This window comes from Acinonyx jubatus, chromosome B1 (genome assembly GCF_027475565.1).
Source record: "Acinonyx jubatus isolate Ajub_Pintada_27869175 chromosome B1, VMU_Ajub_asm_v1.0, whole genome shotgun sequence".
Lineage (NCBI taxonomy): Eukaryota > Metazoa > Chordata > Mammalia > Carnivora > Felidae > Acinonyx > Acinonyx jubatus.
The window spans coordinates 200,598,779-200,610,864 of record NC_069382.1 but is presented as its reverse complement, the minus strand read 5'-3'; the positions used below and the strand labels follow the sequence as shown (position 1 = coordinate 200,610,864).

At 52.3% G+C, this 12,086-nt stretch overlaps 1 protein-coding gene and 1 long non-coding RNA gene across 4 annotated transcripts in view; one reads left to right on the top strand and one right to left on the bottom strand.

Annotated features, from left to right (window-relative positions):
* Positions 1-2,363, bottom strand: part of LETM1 (leucine zipper and EF-hand containing transmembrane protein 1) — a 37,559-nt gene extending 35,196 nt beyond the window's left edge. Inside the window, exon 1 of one of the 2 annotated variants that reach the window (XM_053217724.1) lies at positions 2,071-2,363. In XM_053217724.1, the coding sequence (XP_053073699.1) occupies positions 2,071-2,149 (79 nt within the window). In that variant the 5' untranslated portion in view covers positions 2,150-2,363. The remainder of the gene's footprint in view (positions 1-2,070) is intronic. The other variant, XM_027065635.2, reaches the window with a different exon arrangement.
* A 144-nt stretch (positions 2,364-2,507) lies between these two features.
* On the top strand, positions 2,508-11,755 carry LOC106978865 (uncharacterized). Of its 2 annotated transcripts, none has more exons than XR_003422613.2 (4): positions 2,508-3,330; positions 4,596-4,748; positions 5,624-5,748; positions 10,720-11,755. It is a non-coding gene; the product is annotated as an uncharacterized LOC106978865 (long non-coding RNA). The 2 variants fall into 2 exon arrangements; XR_001430869.3 differs by having other exon boundaries at positions 2,514-3,330; positions 4,596-4,728.
* Positions 11,756-12,086: the final 331 nt, after the last annotated feature.

Below are 12,086 nucleotides of genomic sequence, written 5' to 3'. Positions count from 1 at the left end.
GATATTCCTCCCCAAAACACATAACCCCAGTCTAACCATGAAAAAATGCCAACCATGGGACGCCTGGGTGGCTGTCAGTTAAGCGTCTGACTTCAGCTCAGGTCATGATCTCACCGTCTGTGAGCTCGAGCCCCGTGTCAGGCTCTGTGCTGACAGCTCAGAGCCTGGAGCCTGCTTCCGATTCTGTGTCTCCCTCTCTCTCTGCCCCTCTCCCACTCACACTCTGTCTCTCAAAAAGAAAAAAGAAAAATTAAAAACTAAAAAAAGAAAAAGAAACAGAAAAAATGCCAAACAAATCCCAATAGAGGGGCATTCTACACTAGATCTAAACAGTCCTCAAAACTGTCACGGAAAGCCTGAGCAACGTGTCACAGCCAAGACTATAAAGAGAAATAACTACATGTAACGTGGTGTCCTGGATAAGATCCTGGGACAAAGAAAGACGTCAGAGTAAAATGTGTGCAAATTAAAGAAGTAAAGGAAATGTTTCCAACAAATAGAAAAGTACGTGCAGAATAAAGATAGAGTATGTAAATCACAAAACAAAAATCAGAAGAAAGTATGGAACACAAGGAAAGGAATCCGAATACAGTATAGAACCTCAGTCGATAATAATGCTTCAAAGTTGGTTTACTAATTACGACAACGAGCCATACTCATAAAAGAAGTTAACGACGGGGAAAAGTGCCCCAGAGGACTGCTGTGCCCAGCTGGGAGTGCCATTTCGGAGGGTTTGGGACTGTGCCCCACAGTCCAGTCTTGGGTCTCACAGGCTCTGGATTCCCTGTTGGTCCCGCAGCAACCCGGAGGTCTGACCCCCTCTCAGCCCCTTCCTGTGTAATACAGAACAGTGCCAACTACAGGAAACGTCGGTGGTCCCAGAACGATGCAACCACAGGACAAACTCCGCTAACTTTTAAACTGTGAACACGCCACAGAGCCGTGAAGTGGCCAACCATTTTCATTACCATCCTAAACACGGAAAACTCTGAGGGCAGGTGGTAAGATGGGAGGCTGACTGGGCACCTAGACCATTCACACTGTCAGTTCTTGCGGCCCAATGCCCTTCCCGTGGCTCCAAAGTTCTAAGAAGCCAACCAGCCATCACTTAAAAATTACAAGAATCATGTTTCTTGGGAGTGCTTTTGTGAATTGTACAGTACCTTGAAATTTATTTTACTTGAATCTAAATTTTGTAGGGCAAGTCCCAATCTTACAAATAAGGAACTCAGAAAGGTTAATGTCAAAGGGGAGAGAGTCAGAAAGGGAGTGTGGGCTGCTGACATGTGAACCCCTAGGAGCCCCGCGTTAGGTGTGATCTGTGTGGACAGCTAGGGTCACAGAGCCTGGGGGTACAAAGGGGCCAGGCTGGGGCCATGCACAGCAAGGCCTGGGGCCCCTCTACACATGCCCCACACAGTCCTATACGGATATCGGTCCCACGGATGTCCCACAAGGCGGCAGACCCAGGCCGTCTCACGTGAAGAGTCCTAAACGTGGCCCAAGGGCACGACTGTCCTCGTGAGTGAATACCACGTTTCACCAAGCTTAACCACGAGAGGAGCTCCCAGACAGCCCCAGGGCTGGCCGTCAGCGCGCTCCCTTCAAAAAACTTTCCCAAACCCGCTCTGGACGCAGCGGCCAGCAGCCGGGCGGCTAAGGTCACAGCGCGAGTGAGTCACAGGCCGCCGCCCGCGCCGGGCCGCCCCGCACGCGGCACTCACGCCCCGGCAACCGGCTGGTCGGGGCGGGGCGGAGGGGCGAGGCCGCCCCAAGTCCCGGCCCGGCCTGACCCCAGCCCCGGGCCGCGCCCGAGCGCCCCGACCCACCCACCCCACCGGGGCGCCGCCTCGCGCTGGGGAGTCGCGGGGCCGCTGGGCCCGAGGCCCTCTGCCGCCCGCCGGTCTCGGCCCCGGCCGAGACACCCGGACCCCCCTGCTCCGGCCCTCTTAACGCCCCTGGCCCCCGGGTCCCACCCCAGCCCCTGGACCCCCGCCGCTGCCGCTGCCGCCGCCGGCCCCGGCGCTGTCCCGGCTCCCAGCCCCCACCCGGCCCCGGCCGGCTGCTTACCCCTCGGGGCGGCGGCGCGGGGCGGCGGCAGGCGAACGGGCCCCCGGCCGCGGCAGCTCCTCAGTAAGATGGACGCCATGTGCCCGGCTGCGGCGGCCGCTCCGGCCTCCTGCTGCTGCCTCCCCGTCCTCCGCGGCGGCCGCGACTGCTCGCCGGCCCGCCGGCGCCTCGGCCCGCCCGCGCGGACGGTTGAGGGCGGCGGTTGGCTCCCGGCGGCCGACACTCAGCTCAACGACCCGGCACCGGCGGCAGCCATGTCCCGGCACAGCGTCCGGCGGCGCGGGGCGGGGCGGCCGGGCCGCCGCTCCCATTGGGCCCCTCGGGCGCCCGCCGCCCTCCAGGTGCGGGGCGGGCCCGCGCCTCCGTGGACTACGGGTCCCGGCATGCCCCGCGACGGCCGGCCCCCGAGGGCGCGCGGCATTCTGGGTCTCGGCGCGCAGCCGGCGCGCGGCCGGGCGTGCCCGCTGCGCACGCGTGCTGGGCCCTTCCGCGTCCGAGCGGCGGTGGCTCGGCGTACGGCCGCGGGGACGCCTTCGGGGAGGGCCCCGCGGAGGGGCGCTGACAGCCCGGCTTGAATGGCTGACCCTTGGTCGGTCTCGGATCCGGCCCAGGGCGGCGCCCCTACCTCGCGGCCCGGCCCACCGGGCTGACCGCTCAAACGCCTGCTCCCAGATCTCTCCGTGCAGGACCTTTGAGCCCCACACTCCCCTTTCCTAAGACGGTGTCCTCTCCGCGAAGGTCGTGCGGGGATGGATGAGGGGACGCAGGGAAGGCAGGCTGGGCGAAATGGGGTGGCCAGCTCCTGGGGCCCAGTGGACACGGTCTTCCCCGGAAGGCCACTCCCACCAGCCTGCGCTCCAGCCCAGTGGCACCAGGCGCTTTCTCGGGCCGCGCCACACTGCTTCCGCTCTCCCGTGCTTTGCTCCTCTCCGACCTTTTGCTTGGAAGGTGTTTTCCCTCCTTCTGGCCTCTTCTGCCCGACTCTTTTTCGCTAATGTTATCCCAGGATGCCGCTTGGTGAAGGTCCTGCAGTGCGTACTCAGTGCAAATCTGTTCTCCGGGGTGCGCGAATGTGGAACTCCTGGTCTTGGCAGGCTCCCCACTCTAAAGAGACTGAATTTGGCTGAATGGCGTTCTCCCTAGGAGGCTCCTCCAGCACTCAGCCCTCACCGTCAGGAAGAAATAGCCCGCCTGAAGTGGTTTTCCTGCACCAGAACTGCCTGACGCTGGACTGGGATGGGTCTGCAGTCCCCATCTCAGGTGGGAGAAAATGGAGCTAGGTAGTACAGGGCACTTGGGAGATGATAGGCGGTGCTTGCATTGGCACTGGGCAGTGAGACTTCAACTGCAGTAAGTCTAAGCACATGGATTCCTGAAACTGAAGCCTCCAAAGCCAAAAATACCATAAGGCCAGGCTTCTTTTCTATACATTCCCCAGGAGGCAAGGGTGGGATAAGGAAGGGCAATCGTTGTCCCCCTACCCAGGGTCAGGTCTGAGTCCTGGCAAATAGGTGTTCAGGACCAGACAGAACTGGCCTTTCAAAGCCGCGAGTGCAGGAGAAAGCTTGTGCTAGTGCTGGTAGCTGGCATTGGCCCTCGGCTCTGTTCCGAAGCCATCAAGGGGCAAGGAGGCAGGCCCCACAGGGGGAATGAGACGTCCATGGGACTCTGAAAGACAGTGAGTGGGGGGAAAGCCCCACTTGCCTCAGTATTGCCCCAGGGGTTGAGGGACTGGTGTGAGGAAATGTGGCAACATCGTTCACTTCCCCTTGGGATGTTTCACCTCTGGCCTAGCCAGGTTGCATGAGAGGGAGAAGCCAAAAATAGGGTGTCCACTGAGGGAATGTTGAGGGGGTGGGGGTGGGAGCTTCTGAACACCATCTGTGATGCTTTCTACAGCTCTGCCAGGATAAAGTTTTAGATAAATTAATTTTTTTAGGTTTACTTATTTTTGAGAGAGAGACAGCATGAGCAGGGGAGGGGCAGAGAGAAAGGGAGAGAGAATCCTAAGCAGGTTCTGCACTGTCAGCACAGAGCCTGAGGTGGGGTATGAACCCACGAAACCATGAGATCATGACCTGAGCCAGAACCAAGAGTCAGATGCTCAACCAGCTGAGCCACCCAGATACCCCTAGAGAAATTCATTTTTTCAAGAGTAACCTTAAACTTTGGGTTTTCTAGTTAGGTAAGGAGCATGTGCTTATTATAACAAGTTTGTAAAAAATATAAAGAAACAAGTGGAGGGGTGCCTGTGCCTCTTGATCTCAGGATCATGAGTTTAAGCCCCATGTTGGGCATAGAGCTTGTTTAACAAAATAATAATAATAATTTTTTTTAAAAAGAGAAGTAGAAAACTGGCATCCTGCCAGCTTACCGTGCCTACCCTTTAAGCCGTGTGAACAGCTGCCTTCCTGCCCTGCCCCTCATGCAGCAGGTCCAAGTGCACAGAATCCTGGCACAGCAGGTCTGGTTTTGTATCATGGACCCTTTTCACTCTTTTCTTTCTCTCTTCTCTTTTTTTACAGGCCTTTTGATTTTCCCTGTGCTCCCCACAAGTTGAACACAATTTTCCGTAGTCGCTCCACGTTTACATAAGTGACAAGACTTCAGAGAAACAGGGTGGAATATTCAGGCAGCACAGGTGTCCTAGCTAGGGAGGTCAGAGAATCTAGCTAGGGGTGAGGCCAGGAGCCAGGTTAGGGGCGTGGCGGGGGGGGTCATGTTAGACATCCGGTTAGGAGGCAGGTTAGGGAGGCAAGATTAGGGATGTGTGTGTTTGGGTCATGTTAGACATCTGATTAGGAGGCAGGTTGGGAATGGGGGGGGTCATGAGGCAGGTTAGGGAGGCGGGTTAGGAGACAGATCAGGGATCAGAGAAAGACCCCGCTGTGTGCCGTACTGCAGCCACGATCAGGCTCAGAGCAGGTGAAGTTGGATTTGACGGCGTTGGAGTTTTGCCCAGAAGCGTGACAAAGGAGGAGAGGGACAGTGGAGTAGAGATGTGTGCAGAAGAGTGGCCATAAGACTTGACTGGGAAATTTAAACTGGGGCGGGGGGTGGGGGAGGGTGGAAGAGGTGGGAGCCGTGTGGGACGGCGGGAAGTGGCAGGACCACTGGCCCGTGGAGGCTGCTCATCCTGAAGAGGGTTTGGACTCAGGTACCAGAGCAAGAGGGGGGTGCTCACAGTGGGTGGTGGGTGGCCCACATTTATCGGCCACAGCAGGGGCTAGGAAGTGAGCCCGGGAGAAGAGCCTCAAGTGAGGCTGGAGGCCAAGGTCCTTGGGTAGAAGAGCCAGGACGCCTTTGAGCGCCATGGGGAAAGGCATGCCTTCCTCCGACTGAAAGCAGGCTCACCGGGCACACGCAGCAGAAGGGGTGGGCGCTGGCCTCCAGCCCCCTCTCACCTGTCAGAACAACCTGCATGACCGGGGCAGTGGCCCGGGCTCGGGTATGGAGGAGACATTCGTTTGGGTCATGAGTACTCAAGAATGGTGTCTGTGGGGCTGAGACCGAGCCCACGGCCACGCCCGTTCTCTCCCTGTCTCCGTAACAGAGCGCTGGGTTGTCCGTTCACCGGCCTCCCTTGACCCTTCTTCCTTCTGCCTGCAAAGCACTGAGGGTGATGGAATGGAAAGAAAGGACCCTGGACTGCCAACCTTGGACTTGTTTGACTTAAAAGTGAGAAAACATCTATCTTTTCTCAGTCACTGTTATTTGAAGGGGTTTCTGTATATAAAGGTGAATTTAATCATGACGGATTCAAGGAAGAATCCCTAAAAGCTAGATTGCTGAGTCAATGTGATGCAAATGTGTATTTTTGCAAACTTTTAAAATGAAAGGTTTTAACTTTAAACTTTAAATTTGACTCGTATGTAAAGTGTACATACCTATATATGTAGAGTGAAGTGGTCAAGTCCTAAGCGAGCAGTCTGAAGCGTTTCCCTGTTGTGCGCACACTCATGCTGCCCCTCTCCCATCAAGGCAGAAGGCCGCCAGTGCTCCAGAAGCCTCATGCCCCCTCTGTTGTCACCCCTTCTCAGACACCACCTTCCACTCTAACTGCTGCCTCAAAACCACTTTGGCCTGTTTTGTGTTTGTTGGTTTTTAATTTATTAAAAAAATTTTTTTTTACATTTATTTATTTTTGAGAGACAGAGAGAGACAGAGCGCAAGTGGCGGAGGAGCAGAGAAGGAGACACAGAATCCAAAGCAGGCTCCAGGCACTGAGCTGTTAGAGGGGCTTGAGCTCATGAACTGTGAGATCATGACCGGAGCCAAAGTTGGATGCTTAACCAACTGAGGCACCCAGGTGCCCCTGGATCATTTTTTGTAAAATTTTTTTAATGTTTATTTATTTGTGAGAGAGAGAGAGAGAGAGAGCACGACAGAGCGTGAGTGGGGGAGGGGCAGAGAGCCAGGGAGACACAGAATCCAAAGCAGGCTCCAGGCTCTGAGCCATCAGCATAGAGCCCAACAAGGGGCTCGAACTCACAAACCCTGAGATCATGACCTGAGCCAAAGTCGGACGCTTAACCGACTGAGCCACCCATGCACCCCTCTTTTTAATTTATTTTAGAGTGGGGTATCTGGGTGGCTCAGTCTGTTAAGCAACTGACTCTTGGTTTCGGCTCAGGTCATGATCTTGAGGTTCACAAGTTCGAGCCCCACGTTGAGCTCCTCTGCCTCGATGATACTGTGGAGCCTGCTTGGGATTCTCTCTCTCCCCCTCTCCCTCTCTCTCTCTCTCTCTCTCTCTGCCCCTCCCTTGCTTCTCTCTCTCTCAAATAAATAAACTTAAGAAAATTAGAGAGAGCACAAGTGGGGGAGAGGGGGAGAGGGAGAGAATCCCAAGCAGGCTCCACACTCCGTAGAGCCCGATGTGGCTTCAATCCCATGACCCTGGGATCATGATCTGAGCCAAAGTCAAGAGTCAGACTCTCTCTCAACCGACTGAGCCACCCAGGCGCCCCCAGAATATGCCTTACTCGACCATTTTTGTTACTGGTAAGGCTTCTGGTCAGCGCTAGACTATTAATAATTAAGTTTGGGGGGAGTCAAAAGTTATACGTGGATTTTCCAGTACATGAGGGTGGAGGGGTTGGTGCCCCTGTTCAAGAGTCAACTGTGGTGGATATGTTTTAAACCTGGCTACTTTCATTTAACGCTATGTCTATCAAACTCATCAGCACTGTTGTGAGTCACATTCGTTATTTTTCATTGGTGTATAAAATAGGGAATTTTTCAGTGGGATACACAGTATCCCATTATGTGTTTTAATGAGTATACCGCAGCTCATTTTTCAGTGCTGGGAGGGTTGATGGGCCCTCAGCTTTTGGCCAGTGTGAACAACGTTGCTATTAACGTTCTCACATGTGCCTTTTTTGCACATACACACAGCTTTGGTAGGCGAATTGCTGGTCGGGGGTGTACTTAAATTCAATGTTCGTAGGACTGACAGATGGTTTCCAAAGGGGTCCTTTCGGCTTAGCCCGCCATCAGCAGAGCAGGAGGGATGCAGCCGCTCCATACCCTCACTGACCCTCATTCCTGTTGTGACTATGACTATAATTATTCTGGAGGCACACTGTGCTTTCACTTTGCATTCCTTTGCATGACTGAAAAGTTTGAGGCGTCCTCTCATTTACCCTTGACCATTTGGACTTGCTATTTTGGGAAGTGTCTATGTAAGTAAGGCTAGTTCTTTGTCAACGTCTCCATTCAGTCATCTGCCTTTTTCTTATTGATTTGTAAGAGTTCTTGGTGTATTCTGGATACGAGTCCTTAGATGTATGTATTGCAAGCCTTTTCTTCCTTTCAGTAGATTACCTTTTCAACTCTTAATGGTGTCTTTGAGGAATCATTCTTGATTTCAATGATTTAATCTCTTTTTTGGTGAGTTGAAGAAATTTTTGCTACCCCAAGGTCATGAGGACATTCTTTTATGTTTTGTTCTAGAAACTTAATTGTTCTATATTTCACATGTAGGCTTATGATTATTTAAAATTGGTGTTTGTCTTGTATACTGTAAAGCAGGCATCAGGATTACTTTTCCCTATGGGTACCAAGTAGATCCAGCACCATTTATTCAGACACAGCTACGAAGATGCCCGTGCCCCATCGTAATCCCAGAATTTGGGAATATGTTGCTTTACATGGAAAAAGGGATTTTGCAGAGATAATTGTATTAAGGATCTGGAGATGGGATATTATTCCGGAGGAGGCAGCTAGGCCAATGTCATCGTAAGCATCCTTAGAAATGGATGACAGAGGCAGGGGTGAAGGGTAGAGGGAGATCTGATACAGAGGAAGAGGTCAGAACGATGCAGCCTTTGCTGGCCTCGAAGGTGAAGGAAGGGCCTTGAGCCGGGGAATGCGAGCAGCCTTCGCAAGCTGGCAAAGGTGAGAACATGGGTTCTCTCCTGGAGCCTCCAGAAAGGAATGTGGCCCTGATGACATGTGGTCATCAGCCCAGCGAGACCTGCATCAGATCTCTGACCCACAGAACTTGGAGACGATCGGTTTGTGTTGTGCTAAGCCACTCAGTCTGTGAGAACTTGTTAAGGAGCAAACAACTAACATACCCCTGATGCGATCGTGGCACGTCTGTTAGCCAGCAGGTAGCCCGTTGGGACCCTATTCTGTTGCTTGTTGTTTTTGCTACACTTGAGCCAATACCAAGTGCTTTTAGTTACTCTAGCTTTATAACCTGTCTTGGTATATGGTGCTGTCAGACCTCCAGTTTCTTCTTCTTCAAGCCTGTTTGGATGTGTGTGTGTGTGTGTGTTTTTTTTAATGGTTATTTATTTTTGAGAGAGAGGGAGAGAGCAGGAGAGGGGCATAGAGAGGGGGAGAGAGGGTCTCAAGCAGGCTCTGTGCTGGCTGCCGAGAGCCCGATGTGGGGCTTGAATCCACAAACCGTGAGATTATGACCTGAGTCGAAGTCAGACGCTGAACCACCTGTGCCACCCAGGCACCCCTTAAAGATTTTCTTTCGTTCTTCCTTGACCCATCTGGAGTTTCCAGGAATTTCTGCGTGTAGTGTGAGATGCGAGCCCAAGTTCATTTTTTACTTGTAGATAACACAGTCCTTTCCCAGGCCTTCTTATTGGATAGTCATATATCAAAGTTCTACCAGGAAGGTCTGTTTCTGGACTCTCTCTCTCTCTCTCTCTTTTTAAAAGTTAATTAGTCTCCATGCCCAACGTGGGGCTTGAAGTCACAACCCTAGGATCAAAAGTCACATGCTCCTACCGACTGAGCCAGCCAGGTGCCCCTGGACTCTCTTCTCTTCCCTTTTCTCTCATTGGCCAGCTGTTCCCCGGACCACTAACCATTCTGAACTGAGGCACAGTCCACCTGCCACTAACCTCCAAGAGCCTCTGGCAAGTCAGTGCATTCACATAGCTCTTTCCTTTTTGGGGAAAGTTCGTAGAGTGGGCTATTTGGATTGTGGTTGTTTAGGGCCCCTGACTCTCTCCATGCTGTGGGCCCTTCCGGGTTGACCAGGAAGTGCCTATGTGTGCTTGCATCCCAGCAGGGCTGCTTGGATATGTAAGTCAATGTTTTTGTCAACTGTGGAAAAGTTTCGCCATTATTTTGACAACTGTTTTTTTTTTTTCCTGTGTCAGTCCTACCTTTCTGTCCTTCTCAGGTTCTTTTTGTTTTTTATGAAGTTTTTTTTTTTAATGTTTGTTGATTTTAAAATTTTTTTTAATTTTTTTTTATTTATTTTTGAGACAGAGAGAGACAGAGCACGAATGGGGGAGGGGCAGAGAGAGAGGGAGACACAGAATCGGAAGCAGGCTCCAGGCTCTGAGCCAGCATCAGCACAGAGCCCGACGCGGGGCTCGAACTCATGGACCGTGAGATCGTGAACTGAGCTGAAGTCGGACGCTTAACCGACTGAGCCACCCAGGCACCCCATGTTTGTTGATTTTTTAAGAGAGAGAGAGAGAGAGAGAGCGAGAGAGAGCGCGCGCGCGCAAGTGGGGGAGGGGCAGAGAGAGAAGGAGACACAGAATCCGAAGCAGGCTCCAGGCTCCAGGTTGTCAGCACAGAGCCTGATGCGGGGCTCGAACTCACAAACCGAGAGATCATGACCTGAGCTGAAGTCAGGTGCTTAACCGACTGAGCCACCCAGGCGCCCCATCTCCTTCTCAGGTTCTAACACACATATGTTAACCCTTTAATATTGTCCAGCAGGTGCCTGAGATGGCTTGCTCATGTTCTTCAACATTTTCCTGTTCTTCAGATTGGATAATGACCCTTAGTCTGTCTTTAAATTCACTCTTCTATCAGCTTCAGTCTGCTGTGAATCCCATATGGTGATTTTTTTTTTTTTTTTTTGTCATTTGTAGGATTTTTATTTGGTACTTTTTAACAGCTTCTATTTTCTATTGAGATTTCTCTTCATTCATTAGACCATATTTTCCTTTAATTATTGAGTATCTTAAAACAACTGCCTTAAAGTTTTTCTCTGTCAAACGTAAAATGGGGCTCAGGGTTGACTTCTGTCGATTCTTTTTTTCTCCTTGGTAATAGCCACATCTCCTGTTTTCTTTGCATGCTGAGTGACTTTATTGTTCATTGCTTGTTGTGGATAATACGGTATAGTCTCTAGATTCTGTTATCTTCTTTTGACGATGACAGTGTGCGCTTTCCGAGGCCAGATCACTAAGAGCTCTGCAGCTTGCGCCTTCTTTCCTGCGGATTCCCACTCCAGGGGACGCCAGCCCTGTGTTGGGAGGACACTGGAGCAGCTTGTGGAGAGGCCCCCGTGGGGTGGAACGGAGGCCGCCTGCCAATATCCAGAAACACCCGAGTCAGCCATCTTGGTAGCCCACCTGCAGCCCCAAAGCTGGCTCACCCACCCTGAATTCCCGACCAAAGAAACTGCACATGATAATCAATGTCTACTGTTGTTTTCAACCATTAAGTTTTGGGGTAACGTGACACATGACAATCAAGAATAGACAAGTTCCCGGGGCACGGATCCCGGTGTCTCTGCCATACGCCAGGGATGTTCGTGGGCTTGGACGAGGTGTCCACTCCAGCGGGCCCAGAGCTCCCACGACAGTTGTTCTGTGGCAAGCCTGGAGGCCTCACTATCCGTGCAGCCCCGTCCTCAGCCAAGGACAGTGGGAACTCTGAGACTCCCCTCTCCACGGATTCCAGCAGCACCACTGCGTCCTCAGCTCAGTAATACGGGGTGGCCTGGCTGGACGCCATCTCTCTGTGCCAGGGCGGGAGACTGCCACAGTAGCAAGCTGGGGTGGGCAAGGTGGACCTCAGGAATTTCCCTTCCCTGGGGATTGCAGTCCTGCATTTCCTGTTTTTCACACCTGAAAAGGGCTGCCTCGTCTGTTTTGTCCATGTTAATGATTGGTTGCAGTGGAGGGCCAGTCTGGCACAGGATTCTCTCCAATAGCCCATACAGGAGCCTCAATCAAATGTGTTTTTTTCAAAGGCAAGCTCTTTCTACGTTTGTGGGCAACCTGGTGAGCTCTGCATCAAGCCTAGAATTTAGTTAGTGGTGATGGACTGACGTTGGTTTCTTAGTTGTGATAAAGCTACCACGGAAATGTAAGGTGTGGACATTAAAGGAAATGGGTGGGGGGAGCTCTGTGTTATCTGTGCATCTTTCCTGTAAATGTGACATTATTGCAATAAAAAATGTTAAATGATCCATCTGGCTGGTACAGGAGTGAGGGAGAGAGGCCAGGCTCTGTGTCCTGTGTGGCTTCCCAGCAGGCTGGCTCTGAATGGCCGCTCCTGCTGTCTCCGGTCAGTCCCCAACTCAGGCTGGTGAAGCCGGTCACTAGTCCAGAACAGCCGTGGTCCAAAGCGTCCCCCAAGCTGTTACCAGTGCTTACACTTTCCGGCAGGCCCAGGGCTTGGGAAGACCTGTCACGTTCTTCTCTTTGTTGTTTTGGGTTTTGAATTCCTGCAATCTTCATAATTAGAAAAAGAAGCGCTACTTTAGCACAAACCAATGGTTCTTTAGCCAAAGCCTGAAT